This window comes from Rhododendron vialii, chromosome 10a, assembly GCF_030253575.1.
Source record: "Rhododendron vialii isolate Sample 1 chromosome 10a, ASM3025357v1".
NCBI classification, from domain to species: domain Eukaryota; kingdom Viridiplantae; phylum Streptophyta; class Magnoliopsida; order Ericales; family Ericaceae; genus Rhododendron; species Rhododendron vialii.
The window spans coordinates 3951635-3972982 of NC_080566.1; the positions used below are offsets into that span (position 1 = coordinate 3951635).

Consider the following 21348-nt stretch of genomic DNA (forward strand, 5'->3'; position numbering starts at 1 on the left):
TAAGAAAAGAAATATTTTATTGAATTAGATAATGAAACCGTACGATGAGACCTTTATTTATACAAGAGAAATGAGCCTAACTATGAAAGGAAATCATCCCAATTATAATGAAATTGTAATAAATTATCGTAATCATATCAGCACATGATTATGATATTATATGATTACTATATTCTAACAAGGGAAATCACCAAAAATGAAAGAAATAAAAAATAAAATGCAACGGTTTTTTGTTTGTTTGGAAGAATCAACAAACTGGATCAAATGTGGTGGAGCTGCAGCTGCAGGAGTCTAGAATATGCCCCATCGTGCCGGCTAACTAGCTCTGAATGGCTACCTTGTTCCACAATCTGCCCGTCTTGGATCACTGCAATGCTATTTACTCCCCTGATCGTCGACAACCGGTGGGCCACGAGCACGGTGGTTCGGCCCCTCATGAGACTCTCAAGCGCCTCTTGTAAGACACACTCGGCTTCTGCATCGAGCGCACTAGTGGCCTCATCCAGTAAAAGTATTGCGGGGTCCTTTAGAACTGCCCGTGCAATGGCAATTCTCTGTTTCTGCCCTCCAGAGATCTGAACCCCTCTCTCACCAACCGGGGTTTTGTACCCCTCCGGTAATCCGCTAATGAAGGCATGCACATTTGCCACTCGCGCAGCTTCCATGACCTCTGCTTCAGTTGCTCCGTCTTTCCCATAGGCAATGTTGTCGAAAATGCTTGCTGCGAACAAGGCTGGTTCTTGAGAAACCAATCCTATTTTAAGCCTGAGTGCCTTTAAGTTCAACCGTTTGATGTCTTTTCCGTCTATCATAACAGTACCTGCCAAAGGATCGTAGAATCGTTCTATTAATGCAATTACGGAACTCTTTCCGGACCCACTTTCTCCAACAAGGGCTTGGCTCTGGCCCGCTTGGATCCTAAGATTGAAGTCCTTGAAAACAAGAACGTTCGGTCGCAAAGGATACGAAAAATCCACATGGCAAAGCTCGATTTCACCGAGGACCGAATCAACAGGTTCAGCGTCCGGATCATCTGCATCAATCTTGGTGGAGCGGTCGATGATGGAAAATATGGATCCAATGGCTTGACTGCCTCCGATTATCTCGGGGGCAAGAGCAAGGGTTTCGGCAAAAGAACTGGCTGCCATGACTAGGATGACAACAACCTTGACGATTTGTGAGAAAGTTGAGGTGCCTTTTTTGACAAGGTGGGCTCCGTACCAAAAGAATAGCGCTTGAGAGCAGTACATAAAGAGCTGAGAGAGGCCAAAGAGGATGCCAGCCGTTTGGCTGCGGCTGAGGCTTCGGAGCTGGGTGACGCGAAGCTCATTGCGGAAGAGGGAGAGGGTCTTGTCTTGGGCATTGAAGGCAGCCACGGTTCGGATATTGCTCACTCCTTCCCCTGCTATCATGCTTGTCTTTGCATGTGCCTTGGCTGTGTCTCCGGCAAAGCCTTTGAGTGAGAATTTCTGCATATTGTGAGGGAAAAGAAAAAAAAAAACGTATTAACTGTAAGGACCCAAAAACAAAAAATCAAAAATTAAGATAGGTATTTAAGTAATTCACTCATTAAAAAAAATGATATTATTATTTTTGAACAGCAAAGTAGTGAAAATAGATCCAGAGATCCAGATGAGTGTAAAATCAAACACTATGAAGAAAGTAGTGAAGATAGATCCTAGAGATCCAACTAAGACTGAAATCAAACACTGTGAAGAAAAAAGAAAATAACTGGACATACTCAGCATGCCCTCCTTGGACTTTTGGGACAATCCACAAGAGAATTATAAAGGGTATAATTGGGTGGCACTGTGGCAGTCTCTATGCATACCTGAGCACAAAAGGCTAAGACAAGAAGAGGGAAGGTGGCTGATGTCAGAAGGGAAAATCTCCAATCCACAATGAAAGCAACTATGAATGAAGTGAGGAGGGATGTAACATTCTGCAGTAAAACTGAGGATCTCTCAAAAATGGCAGATTTCACATCTGCAGCATCTGTGGCTAGACGAGCTGCCATGAGACTCGAGTTGTGCTCCTCCTCATCATACCACCCGACTTCATTCCTTAGTATCGCTAACAAAATAAAAAACATACCATCAAAATAAATCCGTGGTGCCTTAACTACATCACTCATCAGTTGACACCAATCCGTGGTGCCTAAGCTGTGTCAGTCGGTATAATATATTGAAATTGTCCCAACAGTTGACACCAATGCTTATATATCTCCAGAACTCTCTACATAAGTCATGTAGAGAGAGACTTATGTAGAGAGTTCTGGGGATATATTTTGTTTTACATTTTCCCAACTTACACACTAATCTGAGCTTGTGATGTTGATTTATAATTACAATGAAAAAAGGACACGACTTAATATACCTGCAAGCATCATCCTCCTCACTCTTGTAGTGAGATTCTCTCCCATAATACCGAATGAATAATATTGTATGAAATAAGCCACCACCGCATAAAGACCTGTGCCAATGAAGATCATAACATACTCATTTGTCTTCCTCTCCATGACTGCATAATTTTTTTTGTAGAACACCACAAAAATATTGCTCATCGCAATGGAAACTGTCGGGCTGATAAAACCACAGAGAATTGATCCAACTACACCCATTATGGAATAAGGCCATTCTGGAGCATTAAGCTTGAGAAGCCGGCATAAGTACCCATATAAGCCTGGATTTTTTCTTTCTGTTTGGAGATTTGAGACCAGCCTACCATTAGCTTGATCGTCGTACAAATAGCTCGAATTCTTGAAACCCCTGGAGTGAGGGCTAAGAGATTTTGGGGACAGAGAATGGCTTAGTCGCGGTGAGCACGGATGTCTAGTTGAAGGATTTGAGAAATCGCTGTTTCCCATCGTTTCTCTGAATCGACATAACGAAGCATAGGCGCCACCTTTCAAAATCAGTTCTTCATGGGTTCCTGTCTCAACGACTTGGCCTTGCTGTATAACTACAACTGAATCAGCATTTCTTATGGTAGAGAAGCGATGGGCGATAACCACACTTGTCCTCCCGACCATGAGGCGGTCTAGAGCTTCTTGAACAATGCTCTCAGAACCTGCATCGAGGGAACTTGTTGCTTCGTCAAGGAGAAGGATCGTTGGGTTTTTCAACATAGCTCTTGCTATTGCGATTCTCTGTTTTTGGCCACCAGAGAGCTGGACTCCTCTTTCTCCCACCTGGGTTTGCAATTGATAGGCATGCAGATCTATCAAAAAGTTCACAAGCAAAACCAACTTAAGAGAATGGAAATTAAACGTATTCCTATTGTTGTTGGATTAGCTACCAGAATCAGGCTTTGGTTTGATTCAAAAACCTCAACCAAAAAACAATTTCTTGTTACTTTTTAGGACGGAGAAATTGAACAAAAATAACTTTTTAGCTTTGTACACTATTATTGTTAATACTAGTAGACTTGGGATGTTTGTTTTTTTTCTCTTTTCAACAGCAAAGAAAGATTTTATTAATCATATGTAAAGATTGCAGGGATTAAAAGGATCAAGAGAAAAACAGTCTCAAGGAACATTCTCAGCCTCAGGACTTGATGTGGGGCAAGGAGGCTTATCGTTAACCCATCTGCAGTTTGCTGATGATACTCTTATTTTCTGTCAAGCAAATCGATCACTTCCATAAATTCAAGCCCAGGACTGGCTGAGATCTTGGGTCAACCCACTAGGCCCGAGCACCTTATCCGGGCCCAATCCAGTTCTTAGAAAAAATAAGGCCTTCTAAATAGGTCTAAATCAGTTAAAGCCTAATTTTTCTTTCCAAGATTGGGCTCACAAGGCTTACAAAGAGAATGGAGGCCTATGATTCACCTCAAGTTCAGGCCCAATTGATAGATGGGCCTACTTCCTTAAAAATGTCACATATGGCCTGTTATTTAACAAGAAAATGCCTTAAGCTGCTCACAAGCAGCTCAAAAGCCTAGAATGTTCTTGCTAAGTAGGTCTGGACAAGCTGCTCACAAACAGCTCAAGGTCTGACTCATGAAGCATGAAGCAAAGCCAAGGACAAGTGGCGTACATGAAGCCCTTAGAGCTACTATTGAATGATTCATGCAAACCTAAGCAAGCTACTCACAAGCAGCTCACCCAGATCTGGTTGATCCTTTGTTTCTTGATTCTTCTTCCATAAGGAATCAAACTTAGAGGATTTAGAGGGCCCACAAGAGATGCAAGGACCAATATAATGGTGGGAAGGCCTGAAGGAGGCTCGGTCTTCAGGTTTGATGGGCCCAGAAGATGTCCATTCAAGCAGTAGTTTGAGTGTTGAAGCAGCTCAAAAGGCTTGGATTTTGTAAGAGCCGAAATTCCTTTTGCCCTTGTGCACAGTTTTATGCAAGCAAGAAGGATTTTTCAAGCCTTGCCATTTCTCTTGGAGTAAAGGGCACATTTTGGTCAAAAGAAAAGCCTCTCATTAGAGCATTTTGAAGCAACTCAAGAGGGCCACATGGCAGCCATGCATTGAAGCATTTGAAGCAACTGAAGGCCTGAAGCTGCTGCATATAAATTATAGTTTTGAAGGCCTTGGCCAAGGTCCACGACCTCAAGAGCTCACAGCTTATGCACCTACATTTTCATTTCTTTCAAGCGTTACTTGTACTCACTTCAAAGTAGTTTAAGTTTTTTTATCACGTTTCTTGTACCCAAGCTTCATTAAACCGTTAATGGAGTTCGTTTGATCCATGTTTAGCATTGCTTTATCTTTCTTTCCATTTTTCTAGCGACGAGCAGAAAATTTTAAGTCCTTAGCTCGAAAAGGCAACCAATGAACCTTCACGGGGCCTTACCCTTGGGCCAAGCACAATCACTAGAAATGAGTCAGATTTTGAAGCACGAAGGCCTTAAAAACAACTCGGACAGCAATCCTGTCCTGGCACGCCTGCAACATTTGCCAATTTGGTTTTGCACATTTTTGTGAGAAACAGGGGTATATTGAAGATCAAGTATTGGTAAGGTCAAAGCCAGACTTAGCAAAATGGAAAAGAAGTTACTTGTCGTTCAGGGGGAGAGTCATTCTCATCAAGCAAGCACTTGGCAGTCTTCCAATATACTCTATGCCTATTTTCAAACGGCCTTTGGGTGTGGAGAAAGCCATTGAATCCAATCAAGCAATACTTTTGTGGGGTGGTTCTGAGTTGAAGAGGAAATTACACATGCTCAAATGGGCAAAAATCACTCAAGACAATAGTTGTGGTGGTCTAGGTATTAGGAGTATTAAGGAAATGAAGGAGTCACTAATAATCAAATGGTGGTGGAGATTTCGTACAGAGAATGAAGCTCTACGAAGGAAGGCCATCATTGCAAAGTACAAATTGGAAGGTTCAAATCGGTTCCCAAGTTTGGAGGTACAAAGTAAAATGTCCAATCTCTGGCAGACTTGGGAATGTAAACCAACCTGGGTGTTATATCCATCAGGAAGCATGGTAATGAAGTTATGCGCATTAGCAGCAGAAGCAACTGCTTCTACTTCAATCATTGTTGCATCAGGATTCGCATAGAGAATGTTCTCGATTATGGTGGTAGCAAACAAAGCTGGTTCTTGATTCACCAGTCCAATTTGATCGCGCAACCATCTCAGCTGTAGTGTCTTCAAATCCACATTGTCAAGTAAAATTTGCCCTATTTCAGACAATACATATAATCAGTGTAACATCACCTATCATCTCAATTTGAAAATGTTTTACGATTTTAATCATTATTTCGAAGTCTTGTACTTACCCTGATTAGGATCATAGAACCTTTCTATCAAGGAGAAAATGGTACTTTTTCCTGATCCACTTTCACCAACAACAGCAATTGTCTTCCCGGCAGGAAAGGAAATTGAGAAGTCCCTAAATATGATGACACCTGGTCGCGATGGGTAGCTGAAAGTTACGTCTTTGAACTCTATGTTCCCACTGAACTCAGCTAAGCACTTCCCGACGGAAGGATCTTGAATTATGGTTGGTCTCTGCTTGATTATCTCCATTAACCTGTACCCAGCAGCTTTGCCTTTGCTGAATGCCCCGAGGTGTGAAAATGACAGACCTAAGTTTCTACAAAACATTTGTCTTAATCAGTATGGAATGGGGAGTAGGGGTTTTTGAACTGAATGTAGAGGTTTAAGTTTGAGATCTTACATGCCCCCAACAACTGCACATATGATAGCGGTCAACGCCTTCCCTCCATCTGTTAGTCCAGTTCGAACGGAAAGACTGGCGTACCAAGAGACTGGAGCCCATGACATCAATATGATTCCATGAGTGCATCCCAGTCCTAGTCCTTTAGCCATTCCAGCCTTATATCCAATCCTCATTGTGTGCTCTATAGCGTCTGAATAGGAATTGAGGGCCTTGCTCTCGCCAACGTAAGAATAAACACTCCTAACTTGTGCAATGGCCTGTTTAGATAGTGTTAAACCATACCCATTGAAGCACACTAAACAAAGTTGATCATACCCATTGTAAAACACTAAACAAAGTTGATACAGAGGACAGTTACTAAACAAGAATTTAAGAGCTCGAATATTTTTCACTTGATCTGCCGAAAAACGAAAACTATAAAACAGAAGAAAAGATGAATCTCCAGTACAACTGTAGCACATGTATGATGCATCATTTGATCCAGAAAGGATAAAAATTACTATATCCAATGATGACCACTCAAAAGTGTGTATTTATTTTATTGCTTAGCTAGATTGTGATAATTCTCCTAATTTATGCTTAATTGTTAGTAATGGATTAATCTTTTCATCTTTGCAGGAAAATATGGTGATTAAGATTATTTTCAAGAAGTTGCTATTTATTTTGACTGTGATTGGATGAAGTGTATGAGAAAACCAACCTGCTCAGCGATAATACTGGCATCTGCATTTGATTCACGGCTCTTGGACATGAGACCTGTTAGAATATATGCATACATGCCCCCAACTAAGGCGATTCCTGGAATCACTGCCACACTAAGTAAAGCTAGCTTCCATGCTACTACAAAACCAACCGCTACTCCAGTCACAAAAGTGGAGACATAATGGATGAAATTTCCCATCTGAAATTCCAATAATCAGAATAACGAAAATTATGGTTCAACAGTATTCAATTTCCACAGAAAGCAGAGATTTTCATCATTCATCTTGGAAACTTTGTAATGAAATCTCCTCCATTGTTTAGAGACCAGTTTACTTCGTTTTAGAATGTGGTGATGTGTGTCTATCAATATTATGGTCCCTACAACGAAACTCTAAGCTAGCTTCCGCGCAATAAGACTTGTGATCCTAGTTGGATTAGAAATCGAGCTAGTGTCGTTGTCGCCCAATTGCTCGTATATTGGCTACATGCTCATGAAGTCCTATGTTTTTTTTTTTTGTCAAACGGAAATAATGAGGTCCTATGTTTGACATAGAGAAAGAGGCGGTGGTGGGCACTGCCATCTTGTTTATTCTAAAGAAATCATATATTTCTAATATATAAAGGGAGATGAGCTTTTAGTGTGAACACTTTTTCGAAGCTGTGTCATAAAAGTGATTTTCTTAATTACACCTGTCGCAAAAAGTTTTTACTATCATCCGTCAGAATGTCATATGTAATTGCCCGGGTAAGGTCGTAAACCCACATTAGCTCAACTGCCATTGCCATTGCCATAACCCCACGTCCCCTACAAGTTTCATCTTTACACAAAAAACCATCAATTTCAAACCAATAACCTGCAAAATCTCCTATTTCATGCAGGTACATTGTCGTCTTTCTTTTTACTTTTGGTAAAAGCTAGGAGTAATTCAATTTTTGTGTGTACAACCCACCAGTGTACATAGGTGATATACAAAACAAAAGAACTACCTACTCCTTTAAGAGATCTTTCACATTTTGTCCATTTCTTTCTTTACGTGATGCTTGCTTTTTCTTTTTCCTCGACAGTTGTGGGTTGTTTATGGTTACATGTTCTGATATGGTATTCTACTTTTAGAATTGGCATTTCTGTTCTCTTTTCTGTATTGTATATGGAAGTATGTATTCTACTTTATCCTGTTTCACTAATTTGCGCATTTATCCATTTTTACTCCTTGGTTCAACCAAAAAATGAATCAGTTTTACTCCTTGATCAATAACTAGAGACCGTTGCACTTGCACACACGATGCATGTACAAGTCAAATTTTGTGTATTTAGCAAGTCGTATTATCCACAATAGCTTTCCGCTATTGTTTGATCCAACTTTGACAAAAAATTTAATTTGCACACGCACCCGCGTGCCACAGTCTCTAGCTTTAGTAATGTGGAGATTGAGTCGTGACTCAAAAGCGGCTATTAATTTCATCAAACAAAAGATTTTCTCAGGTCGCCTCTTGCAGTCGTAATAGACGAATGCAAAACATATAATAGGAGAATGCATGCCGAAGGTAGTATTAGAACTCTTTAAACTGCTTTGAGTTCAAGCTAAAAAATTTCTACCATTGAACACATATGCCAAGAAGGCAAAATCAACACTCTTTTTTATGTGTTTGTAACCCACTATAAATCCTGATTCAGAGATATGTATTGGGATGATGGGAAAAAGGCGGCAAAGATGCTTTGGTAATTCCAGGTCTCTGGGGCATAGGAAACCAGGAACTGAGAAAGAGTGGGTCAAAAAAAAGGCTGTGTTGAGTTCCTAAAGTCCCACATCGAAAGTGTAAGTAGTGAGTGAGACTAGACAGGGGTATATGGTAAGGCGAGAGGGCAATGGATAACATACTTACCTGGACGGGGTCAATGGGCGATCAAGAAGGCCCATGGCCTAGGTTGGTGGCCTCCATTGCACTCCGGAGGGGTGCCCGCCTAAGGTCTACTCAAGTGGTGGAGCCTACGTCATAATTTGTTGCCGAGGGGGCCTGCGTTCGCGCGGCCCCTGCCCAATTTAGTTTGAAATCTTAAGTGGCATTACTACGATTTGTTTCTAGATTTGTTGCCTCTTGCGTGCCTGATTCAAGGTTTTGGAATGCTTTGACATGCCGATGGGCCGCCCAATTTAGTTCGAAATCTTAAGTGGCATTACTACGATCTGTTTCTAGATTTGTTGCCTCTTGCGTGCCTGATTCAAGGTTTTGCAATGCTTTGACATGCCGATACATGGTGTGATTGTTTTGTGGGTGGCTTGAAGTTTATGGTATAATAATTTGCTACAACAGCTAAGCTGTATCGGTCTGCCTTCAAACTGTTTGATAAAATGCTTCAGCTAGGTTTCGGGGTATAGATTTTTCTGTAAAATGCCTGTTATTCATGGACTTAGCTGTAGTTGAGGCAGTTGAACGATGTTTTGATTTGGTTTATATAGTCTAGTCAATAATAAAGGAGGTTCGCAGAGTTCATCGATGCCCTGAAGTCGGGTACGCTTTTCCTTGTTTAATCTAATGGTTAACTATACGAGACACTTTTAATTTGATGTGAATATTCTTATAGTAGCCTTTTATTAACCTAAGACAAAATTATATGTGTGGATTTAGATATAGAGAGGAAGGGAGCAGACCTTCTCACTAATGGCATCTTGAACGAGCCGGGTATCAGTTGAGATGCTGAAAACGATATCTCGAGTTCTAGCATCTGTATCGAAGAATCCAACGTCCTGCTTCAACGCAGCCTCCAAATACTTCTTTCTCAATGTACCCGCTTGCCTCTCCCCAGTATACATCCAAAAAGCAATCTCTGTTGACACAAACGTACCCAACGATTTTTCAATCGAACAAAATTAACCCAACTGCAGAGTAACAATGATAAGTGCAAAGTTACAGTGATAGGAACTTATTTACTAGATAAGGTCATATTGATGAAGTTATCAACTTGGAAAGTGCTTAACCAAAGTGACTACATCAGTTGGGGAGATTCATTGCACCTCGGTAAGAGGTCAGGGATTCGATTCTTTCTTCCTGCCTGTAGATTTTGTGTTTAACAGTTGGGCTTATGCATTTAGAGTCGTTCAATGTGTTCGAATTCACATGAATCATGTAAACTGGACAGTTATAAACTTATGTATTTAGATTCGTACATAGTCATGTGTGCCTACAGCACTCCTCAATTTATTTCATTTTTTCAAAAATTTCACAAGTGTAATAAAGCCTTAATTATGAGGATCAAAATGATGAAAATAAGTACTGAAGCATGGATTAGAGCTAACCTGCATATGAAGATACACAATCAATCAACCCGAGATAGACGAAGTACAAGGAATACTGCATTACCAGCAACCAAAAAGAATCAGATCATCTGAGATTGTGCAATAAATAGAAGCAGTAAAGCTTCTTCTTCTTTTTTGGGTAAAAAAAAAATTCATAAGCGAAAATGAAGTGTGAAAATGAAGTGAAGAAGGTTCTTTATTTCTAGAAGAATCATAAGCGAATTTTATTAGTAAAATCCGAATTAAGCATGGTTCAAGAATGACAATTCTTCAAGATGAAGATGAAAAGAACCGAGATAAAGAAATGAAGCATGATCGGAGACGCTCTCAACGTGTGTTTGGCCTAGCTTATTTTATTGAAATTACGACAGTGGCTACTATGTATTGATATTATGTTTAGTTATTCGTTATCTAACAAAAATTTAGAAAAAAATAACCATAAAATTATTAAGTTCAAAAAAATTAATGTGTATCTAACAAAAGTTATAAACGTGACAATTGTACCTAGATGTTTTTTTCCGAAACCCACCCTTAACATGTAAAGTTAGCCAGAGACAGAGAGAGACCTTTGATATTATGTTTAGTTATTCGTTATCTAACAAAAATTTAGAAAAAAATAACCATAAAAATATTTAGTTCAAAAAAATTAATGCGTATCTAACAAAAGTTCAGAAAAAATAACCGTGACAATTGTACCTAGATGTTTTTTTCCGAAACCCGCCCTTAAAATGTAAAGTTAGCCAGAGACAGAGAGAGACCTTTGATACTTTTTGAATCATGGTGTTGAAATCAGATTGGTTTTTGCCAAACCCATTAAGCATGTCGCCTACCAAGACGAAGAAGACTGGCATCGAAGAGCCGTTAATAATGGCTCCGACGGTCCCCAATATCATGAGAAACCAATCGTACTTGTCGGCAAATGAGAATAGCTCATAAAACGGTACACTCTGCTCCTTTTGCTTATCAGATTCTGGCATTGCTTTCGTTTTTGGCTCGGTGGTATCCGCCATTTTGGCTGTAGAAACTTGCCCATCTCTATCCCCCATATAGAGAGAAGAAGCAAATCGATGACTAGGAGAGAGTTGTTTTTAACTTATATATATTGGGTTTTGCGGCATTAAATTAGGGGCCGTGCAGGGGAGCTCTTGCGCATTGCGCGCTAAACATTTTATTGAATTTTTCGAACACACTCGATCGAACATGACGATCATATCAATTTTATTGGTGAATGCATGTCTTCTTCGTATCTGGCCGGTCGCGCAATTTTTGTACTTTGTCACTAATTCTTTTGACAATATGTTCAAATCAAAATTGTGAGCCAATCGATTAAAGAAGTATCTTAAGATCCTTTTCATACCTAAGTCCTCCATATCCAACCAAATCTCTTTTCTTTTCTTTTTTTTGTGCCCAATTGAACTCAATATTGCAATGACGAAATCAATCGCATGTCATTGTAAATCACACATTATTGGCAATCTTAGCACTAACTGGAATCCTATTTAGTTGTGATTTTGAGTACGTAAGAACATATTCTTACAGTTTCTTATGGTCCCGGTTACCATATTGTACGGCAGTACATATACATCACTCTAAATGGCATTCTTTACAGTTTCTTTGGTTGCAGGGCAATGTATCTTGTGATAGTTTCAGATTATTGGCAGCTACTGTTAATGGTCTTTAGCTGGAAAGAAACTCTCGTGTTTTCTGTGCAAAGACGAAGGATCGTACTCAAGTGGCAACAAATATAGCCAATGGGATTCGTGCTTTCCTTAGCTTCAGAAGGAACGTAAAACAATCCTCGCAAAATCGGAGTATTTGTGAGATATGGGGCCTGCCCCATAGGATCATGCAATCTGTATAGTTTTTTACAGTATGTTCTTTGATTTTGTTTTCTTGTTTAGAGCTGTTAAGTATGGCTGTCTGTATTGTTGTTTCTTGTAAGGGGATTCTATCCCTTTGTACTTTGTTTCTTGGTTTGAGCCTAATAAAATTTGTGCACTTATCAAAAAAAAAAAAAAAAAACTGGATCCTATTTGTCTGGTCCAGGTCGTAGGAGACGGATGACAATGTTGAATAAAATGGGAAGAACATAGTAGTAATTAAATATTTTTTTGGGTAACTGTAGCGATTAAATAATGGTATGAAGTCGTTCTTCGTTTCAAAAAATACAAAAAATAGGTTAAATTTATTCTCATCATCGGTAACATAAATATGACCAGGTACGGCACACCTAAACTCAATACCTGACTAACTTGACTCCAAATACTCCCTCCGTCCCACTTTGTTGTGTCTGTTTCCTTTTTTGGATGTCTCAAAAAATTGTCTATATCTCTTGATTTATGATATTTTATATATTCAATGGATCTTGTTTGAAAGATCTCAATTAATTTTTTTAAACAAAGTTTTCAAAATTGTAAAAAACAAATGTTTACAGAGAAAATCTTGTTTACAGAGCAGCTGTAAACAAATGTTTACGGAGTTCAATCTCAGCCGTTCAAAAGCGTTTTGGACGGTCCGGATTTTAAAAAAAACTATTCACGCGAATGGTTTCCGGATTTTAAAATAACTATTCGTGCAAATAGTTTTTTAAAATCCGGAAACTATTCACGCGAATAGTTTTTATTTTAAAAAACTATTTGCGCGAATAGTTATTTTAAAATCCGGATCATTAATTGCCGAAACGAACACCTGAAATTGCACGGCTCCATAAATAGGTTGTTTGCAGCTGCTCCAAAAATAAGTTTCTCTCTTATTATGCATACTGAAATACTAAATGGTTGTTTGATTTGGTTACAAGTGAATCAACTATCAATATAAATTGTTTGAGTTCAATAAATTGTCTAAAAAATTGATCTTAGTGTAATCAAAGAAATGAGTAAAAAAATCAACTAAATTAAGTGTGATCGCATTTATTGTGAAAGGATTCTAATCAAATGGATAGCAAAACAAACCTAAACGCAAAATTGAGTCCTAACGGTTAACTTACTTCGCGCTGTGTTGTAGCGGAAGAAAATCACTACAAGAAATTACACCATTCCCGACTAACAGTTTAGTCGGCAAAATGTATGAATTTAGTCGGCAATTACTATTCCCGACTAAAAAATTTGGTCGGCAATTTAGTCGGGTATTGCGGTCGGGAAAGGTAATTACCGACTAAAAAAGATTTAGTCGGCAAATTGTTGTTTTTCCCGACTAATTATTTAGTCGGCTAATGTGAATTATTGTCGACAAAGTATTTAGTTGGCAAATGATTAATAATTACCGACTAATTATTTAGTCGGGAAATATTTGATAAATTACCGACTAATTAGTTTAGTCGGGAAATGTTTGATAAATTACCGACTAATTATTTAGTCGGTAAATGTTTGATAAATTACCGAAAATATTTTGATAAATTACCGACTAATTTAGTCGGTAAATGTCAAAAGAATTAGTAGTTATGGTGGCATCTTTTACCAAATACTTTAGTCGGCAAATATAATATTACAAATTTTAATACTAATTCTAAAATCTGCTTAGATTTTTTATTTTTGGCGATTCACCATCAATTAAATTGAGAAACATTTATTCACCAATCTACTGTAATCAAATATTGAAATTCGAGAACAATTCATTCATAACTTCCATAAATAAAAGGTGTTCTCCAAATACTTAACAAACGGTATCTGAATTCGCAGAATACAAAATAACAAAAAATCGTACCATAAAAAGTGTACGTAGAATCAAACATATCATATCCAAACCCTAGAGCGCAAAATAATAAAAAAATTCAACAGCGAGAAAACTAGATTACAGTAGAATCCACGGCAAAAATCCAACTTCTTCATATATAGTCTTTAACGAGAGGTCAAATACTCCAATATCTGTGAAAAGAACAAAACACAATAATAAGACCCATGATATTGATACAAACTTGACAAGGGTACATCAATGGAAGAAAAGAAATCTAACACCATGATATTGATACATGCACATACAATAACATTTCTCGAGTATGAATATAAGAATGAAGAGAGCCATCTAAGCATCTAGAGTATGAGTATAGAATTTAAAACCTCAATAGCAAAATAAAGAGTAAACAACTGACTAAGTTCAGTTGTTCAACTTCCTCATACAAACTTACTAACTTTACATGCACTATGGTTTATGTTTTAACATTCTTTATGTGAATTCTATTTAGGGTAAACAAGTAACATTCTTAGCGGATCAAAAAAAAAAAGTAACACTCTTTATTTTTTTTATCATTTAACCAACAAATTTAGCCCCCTCTTTTTTCTTAAAATTTGTCTCTTGCATTTGTTGTGTCTCCCAGATGTGTAACACCTCAGGCCAATCCTTTTACCAACCCACCTTTACGGCGAAAGCCCAAAGCACCTCTTCTCCTCCTTTCCATTTTCTGTAAAACGCAGAGAGAGGGACGTTTGTGAGGGAGAGAGAGAAATGTCACTCAGCAATATTCTTCTTCATTCTTTTCTACTCTTAGATTACCACCTCCTTCTTCCCTCTTCTTTCCATTTTCTACACCTCCATCACTCCACCAATGAAACCCCCACCAACCACCACCGGACCAGCTGCAAAAGAGCTCTAAAAAGAGCCCAATCCCGCCCCAAAACAGCTCGGAAAAGCTGCCCAGAACCAGCTGAAAAACCAGCATTGAACCAGCCCCATAAACCAGTCCCGAACAGCTCGAAATCAGCCTGCTTCAACCCAAAAAAATTAGCTCTAATTAGCCCCCGAACAGTTCCACAAAACCAGCTCAAAACCCTAGACAATGAGCCCCCGCACATTCCAGTGTTCTATCTTTTTTGACAAGCTAAACCATCACAAGTTCACAACATCGATTGCTACTTTTTCGGAGCTAATAGATAATAATGCAAGGAGTCGTATCAAAATACGCTACAGTTAAACTAAACAATACCAGAGACATAATAGCAACCACAAAAAACAGTATTCACTTAAGAGTTTCTATTTTTTCCCGATTAAAAGGGCCAACAGATATTTACCTTTGTTCCTCCTCACGTGTCTCCTTTGTTCCTCCTCGCGTTTCTTTTGCTCTTCCTCCAGTCGACTCTTTTCCTCCTCCCGCTCCTCACGTCGCCTTTGTTAGAAAACTGGTAAGTCTTCCATCAGGGGCTATTTTATGTCATGGCAAAGTCCAGTATAATTAGTCGAATTGCGGATAAGGTTGATCCAAAACTGAGTTATTAACAAATTCATGAAAAGTAGGAAATTTTACGAGTGAAATGACACATCTAGAAAGGTATAATTTACCCTTACCTAAGAGTAGAGATTCCCTGCCACAATAATTTACCCTTACACTAGAAGATCACATTGGCTAAACCAACTTGTCTAGCAAACTGGTAGGCAGCTTCACTGGAGTCGGGAAACAGCCATGAAACGCCTCCATGTGCTATTACCAAAGGTGCATTGCCTGCAAAAGCAAACTAATAAATAAGTCAGACAATCGAGAAACCCAAACGGGCAGACCAATTCAATAAAATTTTAAACAAGTTTTGACACTCTTTGTTGGCTGCCCAAATATAGCCACAGTGGCGGCATGAAACAGGGGAGGAGAGAGGGGTCTATAAGAAGTTACAAGTTACAACTACTTTTGCCCATTATATAGGTAGAGAGTGGAACCTCATGGTTTTCCCTACATTCAATTCTTAAAGCAGAACTTATAGTTTTCAGCAGAACAGTCTGTGTTCAAAAGCTCGTTAAAAATCACATACTCAATATTTTCCAATGATTCCAACACCAAAACATCACCAATTGATCAAGGTTTAAGACCCATGAGAACCCATAGTCAAGTAACACATTCAACTATGATAAAATTGATGAAAAACATAGCTCCAAAAGCTGCCCAGATATCCAGAATTATCAAACCATTAACTTCGGAACAAAAACTGATTTTGCCTAGAAGGATTTAAGGCACAAACTTTACATATTCAGAAAGATATGTAAGTCTAGTTTCAGAATCAAGAAACAGTGCGCAAAACCGATACCCGAGCTAGGAGATATGTTCGTTTCTTCAAGATGTGTCGGTGCTGTCTGCACATACACGAATCTGACAGCAGTTTGGTGCGTGATTTTTATCTTTTTCCTCACTTCATATTAAATTCTGAAATTTTTACAGCATATGCTAAACACATAGAGGCATCTCCAGTAAAATTACCAGAAAATAACACGATTGGCACATCAATGATAAAAATTCCTCAAATACATGACAGATTCAACTTGTTTGAAAACATAGTTTAGCATATTCATAAAATATACGAATTTCCTGGAATTAAACCCAACTCCAACCTCTAAAACCCTCTCTCATGGATTCAATTCAGTGCTAGCTACATGCCAAGTATGGAATTGAACAATAAAATCATAGATTTAAGTATATAAGAGCATGAATTACCATACAAAGTCTTCAACTCAAGCAAATCAGATCTGTCCCTAAGAAACCCAAAAAAAATTCTACCTAATCAAAGTTTTTCTATAAGGGAAAACAAAGGCTTCCACGCGATACCCACTATTAGAATTCAAAAACTCGACAAGTCTTGTCTGATAATACAGATTAGGGCTTTCCAAAAGTTTTTCCTTTCCCGTGAAATCAAAGCAAACAAGAACAGAAGATACCGATACCGGAAAACCCAAAGGATTTTGGTGCCGTCGTCGAGTTGTTTGTTTCCACCGCGGTCGTCAATTTTGCTGTCGCCGCCGCCGCCGTCGTTGACGAGAGTAGCGGGGAGAGAGAGAGGGAGAGAGAGAGAGAGAGAGCACGATGGGGAGAGGAAAAGTGATGAAGAGAAGCGGGCCTGTATCCTTTTGGGGGTGGGTTAGATCAGGCGTGGTGTATACGGTGCCGTTTCATTTGGGAAACAAAATTGCCGACTAACCCCTTAGTCGGGAATTATTAAAATGCCGCCATTTTTTCGCAAAAATTTCAATTTGGCGCAAAAAATATACAATGTACCCGACTAAAATTAACTTAGTCGGCAATTGTCTGATTTCGGATTTAAGGGAAAATATTTATTGGGCTCTAATTGCGTCACCATTGCATACAAACTCTAAACTTTATCGCTATGAATGTTTTTACAATGGTTGATCTGAACCGTTAGAATTTTACGTCTTACCGATTATATTATTGTCACCAAAATCAAAGATCATTCAATATCATCGACCACATGATCGAAAAACTTTTACTGTGTCCAAAAGCATTAAAGTCTTATAGCACACCACCCGAGCCCCGCTTGAGGTCTTTTTGCGCGATCAAAACAATATATCTTTAATTTTTTACGGGTTGTATCTTTCTTGCTGAGATTATAGTTGATAACTTTTCGTTGGACAATTGATCAAAAGGAAAATCCTATTTTTCTAATGAGTTCATGTCTCGATAAACGGGTTTTCGAAATCTAATCAAGTTGCAAATTTTCGAGAATAAATAATTCAACAAGTGCAACAAAATCAACGATCTCGATCGTCATGATTGTCTTGCAATCGTGTGACTACTATAACAATGAATACAACATAAGCCTTAGTTGAGTATCAAGTAAATCGAAAGTATAGATTGCAAAGGTAACTGTTGAGTCATTTTTTATAATGCTCGATTTGAATCGTTAGGATTTCACATCTTATCGATTGTAGTATTGTCACCAAAATCGAAGATCATTCGATATCAACGACCACATGATCGAAAGCTATTTAATGCGTTCGGAGACGTTTAAGTGTTATGATACACTAAATGAGTCCCACCTGAGATCTTTCTTGGCAATCGAAATCATCTATCTTTGACGTAATATGAATAAGATCATTTGTACCAGAAATGAACTTAATCCCATATGGGTAGACACTTGATCAAATAAGAATTATTTTTAATTTAAGAATTTGTGTGCCGATAAAGGGGCTACTTTAACTTGATCAAGCCAAAATTTTATGAAAAACTTATGATTAAGAAGGACAAAAAAATGAATGGTTTTGATTGGGAAAGTTGCATCGTGATCAATGTAATCGGAACAAATATTTTCATTCTTGAAAGTTTTAAAAAGGGGGGAAAATTGATATTATTGACTAAAAATTGTTGAAAAATGCATATATTCCCGACTAAAACTATTATTAGTCGGCCAAAATATATAAATCCCGACTAAATTAATTAGTCGGGAAATGTATTTCATTTATTGGTTTTTTAAATTGTTGAAAAATGCATATATTCCCGACTAAAATTATTATTCGTCGGCCAAAATATATAAATCCCGACTAAATTAATTAGTCGGGAAATGTATTTCATTTATTGGTTTTTTAAATTGTTGAAAAATGCATATATTCCCGACTAAAATTATTATTAGTCGGCCAAAATATATAAATCCCGACTAAATTAATTAGTCGGGAAATGTATTTCATTTATTGGTTTTTTAAATTGTTGAAAAATGCATATATTCCCGACTAAAATTATTATTAGTCGGCCAAAATATATAAATTCCGACTAAATTAATTAGTCCGGAAATGTATTTCATTTATTGGTTTTTTAAATTGTTGAAAAATGCATATATTCCCGACTAAAATTATTATTAGTCGGCCAAAATATATAAATTCCGACTAAATTAATTAGTCGGGAAATGTATTTCATTTATTGGTTTTTTAAATTGTTGAAAAATGCATATATTCCCGACTAAAATTATTATTCGTCGGCCAAAATATATAAATCCCGACTAAATTAATTAGTCGGGAAATGTATTTCATTTATTGGTTTTTTAAATTGTTGAAAAATGCATATATTCCCGACTAAAATTATTATTAGTCGGCCAAAATATATAAATCCCGACTAAATTAATTAGTCGGGAAATGTATTTCATTTATTGGTTTTTTAAATTGTTGAAAAATGCATATATTCCCGACTAAAATTATTATTAGTCGGCCAAAATATATAAATCCCGACTAAATTAATTAGTCGGGAAATGTATTTCATTTATTGGTTTTTTAAATTGTTGAAAAATGCATATATTCCCGACTAAAATTATTATTAGTCGGCCAAAATATATAAATTCCGACTAAATTAATTAGTCCGGAAATGTATTTCATTTATTGGTTTTTAAAATTGTTGAAAAATGCATATATTCCCGACTAAAATTATTATTAGTCGGCCAAATATATAAATTCCGACTAAATTAATTAGTCGGGAAATGTATTTCATTTATTGGTTTTTTAAATTGTTGAAAAATGCATATATTCCCGACTAAAATTATTATTCGTCGGCCAAAATATATAAATCCCGACTAAATTAATTAGTCGGGAAATGTATTTCATTTATTGGTTTTTTAAATTGTTGAAAAATGCATATATTCCCGACTAAAATTATTATTAGTCGGCCAAAATATATAAATCCCGACTAAATTAATTAGTCGGGAAATGTATTTCATTTATTGGTTTTTTAAATTGTTGAAAAATGCATATATTCCCGACTAAAATTATTATTAGTCGGCCAAAATATATAAATCCCGACTAAATTAATTAGTCGGGAAATGTATTTCATTTATTGGTTTTTTAAATTGTTGAAAAATGCATATATTCCCGACTAAAATTATTATTAGTCGGCCAAAATATATAAATCCCGACTAAAGAAAGTTTAGTCGGGAAATATTAAAACTTTTACCAACTATTTTTTATTTAGTCGGTAATTGGTAAATAATTGCCGACCAAACTCATTTTAGTCGGGAATCTTAGTCGGCAATTGTGTAATTTGTTGTAGTGAATTAGATATCATTCTAGTAGACGAATAGACTACACATTGTTCTAATAGACGGCCTCTTGGATCCTCCTTCTCCTTCCCCGGCCCGCCTCCTACCCTACTCCCCCCGATACTGCCTCTATTCCACTCTTCCTTGAAGGATCTCTGTCCTCCTTTCCAACTGGGCTACACCCAAAGGTCAAGAGTTGCTTCCTTAAAGATTGTACATTTTTTATATTCTTTTGACAGTTCCAACCGGTTAGAGTTGTGTGGAAGTCAATGGCTCATGGTGGAAAGAGATTAAATTCTTTACACCGCCGGTGTAAACATTTGTTTTCTCCAAATAAATTTCATTGTGCCACGTCATCATGTTTTATAAATTGAGATCACTATTTTGCAATGTGGCGCAATGTAATTAATTTGGAGAAAACAAATATTTACACCGGCAGTGTAAAGAATTTATTCTCGAGCGGAAATATGAATCCGGTGGCCAGAAATGCATTGGGACATTTTTTGTTTGAAGGAAACTATGCATATATTGAATTCCGACAATTAAATCGTAACATGTGATACAACTGATATACCCATTACACACCCACATAGGCTATGTTCAGTAGTCTGGAATGTTGTATCGGAAATAGATTCCCAAAAAAAAGTGATGTAAAGTAAAAGAAAATAAATTTTATTTTTTGGTGTGCATTCTCTTGACAAAAAATCTTCTAGAAAAATTCCTTCCTTTTAGCAATACTTATTTTGCAAGAAAGTGTTTCGCAATGGAAAAGTTAAAATTCCTACAGCTTTTCTGATAACTTAACATATAGAAAATTACACAAAAAATTGGTGGAAATTTCATTTCTTGTCCTTTCCCATCCTTCCCTTATTACATTTCCACAAGAGGGGATGAAAACGACACAGAAATACATAGTACAAAAGATTACATCCATCGCAACCATTCAGCTACCTTCTTCATGATGATGCCAAAATCTCCACCTGCAACACAGATCAGACAGTTGTGGCTCAAAGGTGGTTGCCCAAGTGTACATTGATGCGGTAGATGGAGCTTGACTTCGGTCTTGGGACATATCTAAGAGAACCCAGATCCTAAAAGATGGAGGCTGAACTAGTTATTTTTGGGAAAAACCTCAGTTTGTGCTCGTGAAAAATTCTCTGTATATATTTAGACCCTTTTGCAGGCATGCCTGGTTCTAGAAAAGGAGTGTTCAACCTTCATGCCTCAATTACAAGGCTTGAACTCGAGCATTGATAGGATCCATATGAAATGGAGGAAAAGATTGTAATGAGCTTTCTTCCAATCTTGATCCTCGCCCGATATTTAGCAACATAATTCGGAACAGATTTTATCTTGACGTAAGTTACCGGGTTTTTTGGACTACCGTATCTGTCAACAGGATGTTTTGGCAGATTTCTACTAATTTAACTAAGCGATATATTTTTTATTTGATCCATGACCTGATACAATAAGTGCACCAGGGGCAA

General features: G+C 37.5%; 1 protein-coding gene, 1 long non-coding RNA gene and 1 other non-coding gene across 5 annotated transcripts; 1 reads left to right on the forward strand and 2 right to left on the reverse strand.

The window, feature by feature from the left end:
• On the reverse strand, positions 1–11156 carry LOC131304875 (ABC transporter B family member 19-like). Of its 2 annotated transcripts, XM_058332323.1 has the most exons (10): positions 10895–11156; positions 10137–10191; positions 9492–9667; positions 6839–7039; positions 6136–6395; positions 5735–6051; positions 5412–5635; positions 2377–3190; positions 1832–2073; positions 1–1469 (listed from the first exon to the last, which is right to left on the reverse strand). In XM_058332323.1, exons 1-10 carry the CDS (start codon positions 11144–11146, stop codon positions 261–263), a joined length of 3750 nt encoding a protein of 1249 aa, XP_058188306.1. In that variant the 5' UTR covers positions 11147–11156; the 3' UTR covers positions 1–260. The 2 variants fall into 2 exon arrangements, with proteins under 2 accessions (XP_058188306.1, XP_058188307.1); XM_058332324.1 differs by lacking the exons at positions 9492–9667; positions 10137–10191; positions 10895–11156 and having other exon boundaries at positions 6136–6378; positions 6839–7006.
• On the forward strand, positions 8717–8876 carry LOC131305723 (U1 spliceosomal RNA). Its single transcript, XR_009193287.1, has one exon. It is a non-coding gene; the product is annotated as a U1 spliceosomal RNA (small nuclear RNA).
• A 2572-nt stretch (positions 11157–13728) lies between the features above and the next one.
• LOC131304877 (uncharacterized) lies at positions 13729–15436 on the reverse strand. 2 transcript variants are annotated; one of them, XR_009192500.1, is made up of 3 exons: positions 15140–15436; positions 14487–14833; positions 13729–13999 (listed from the first exon to the last, which is right to left on the reverse strand). It is a non-coding gene; the product is annotated as an uncharacterized LOC131304877 (long non-coding RNA). The 2 variants fall into 2 exon arrangements; XR_009192499.1 differs by lacking the exon at positions 14487–14833.
• Positions 15437–21348: the final 5912 nt, after the last annotated feature.

Excerpts from the sequence above, each read along its gene's own strand:
- LOC131304875 (XM_058332323.1), bottom strand. The coding sequence starts at position 11,146 with ATGGCGGATACCACCGAGCCAAAAACGAAAGCAATGCCAGAATCTGAT. Across the intron at positions 6,396-6,838 it reads CCAGTATTATCGCTGAGCAG|GCCATTGCACAAGTTAGGAG; the intron begins GTTGGTTTTCTC and ends CTATCTAAACAG. Across the intron at positions 1,470-1,831 it reads TCTTAGCCTTTTGTGCTCAG|AAATTCTCACTCAAAGGCTT; the intron begins GTATGCATAGAG and ends CACAATATGCAG.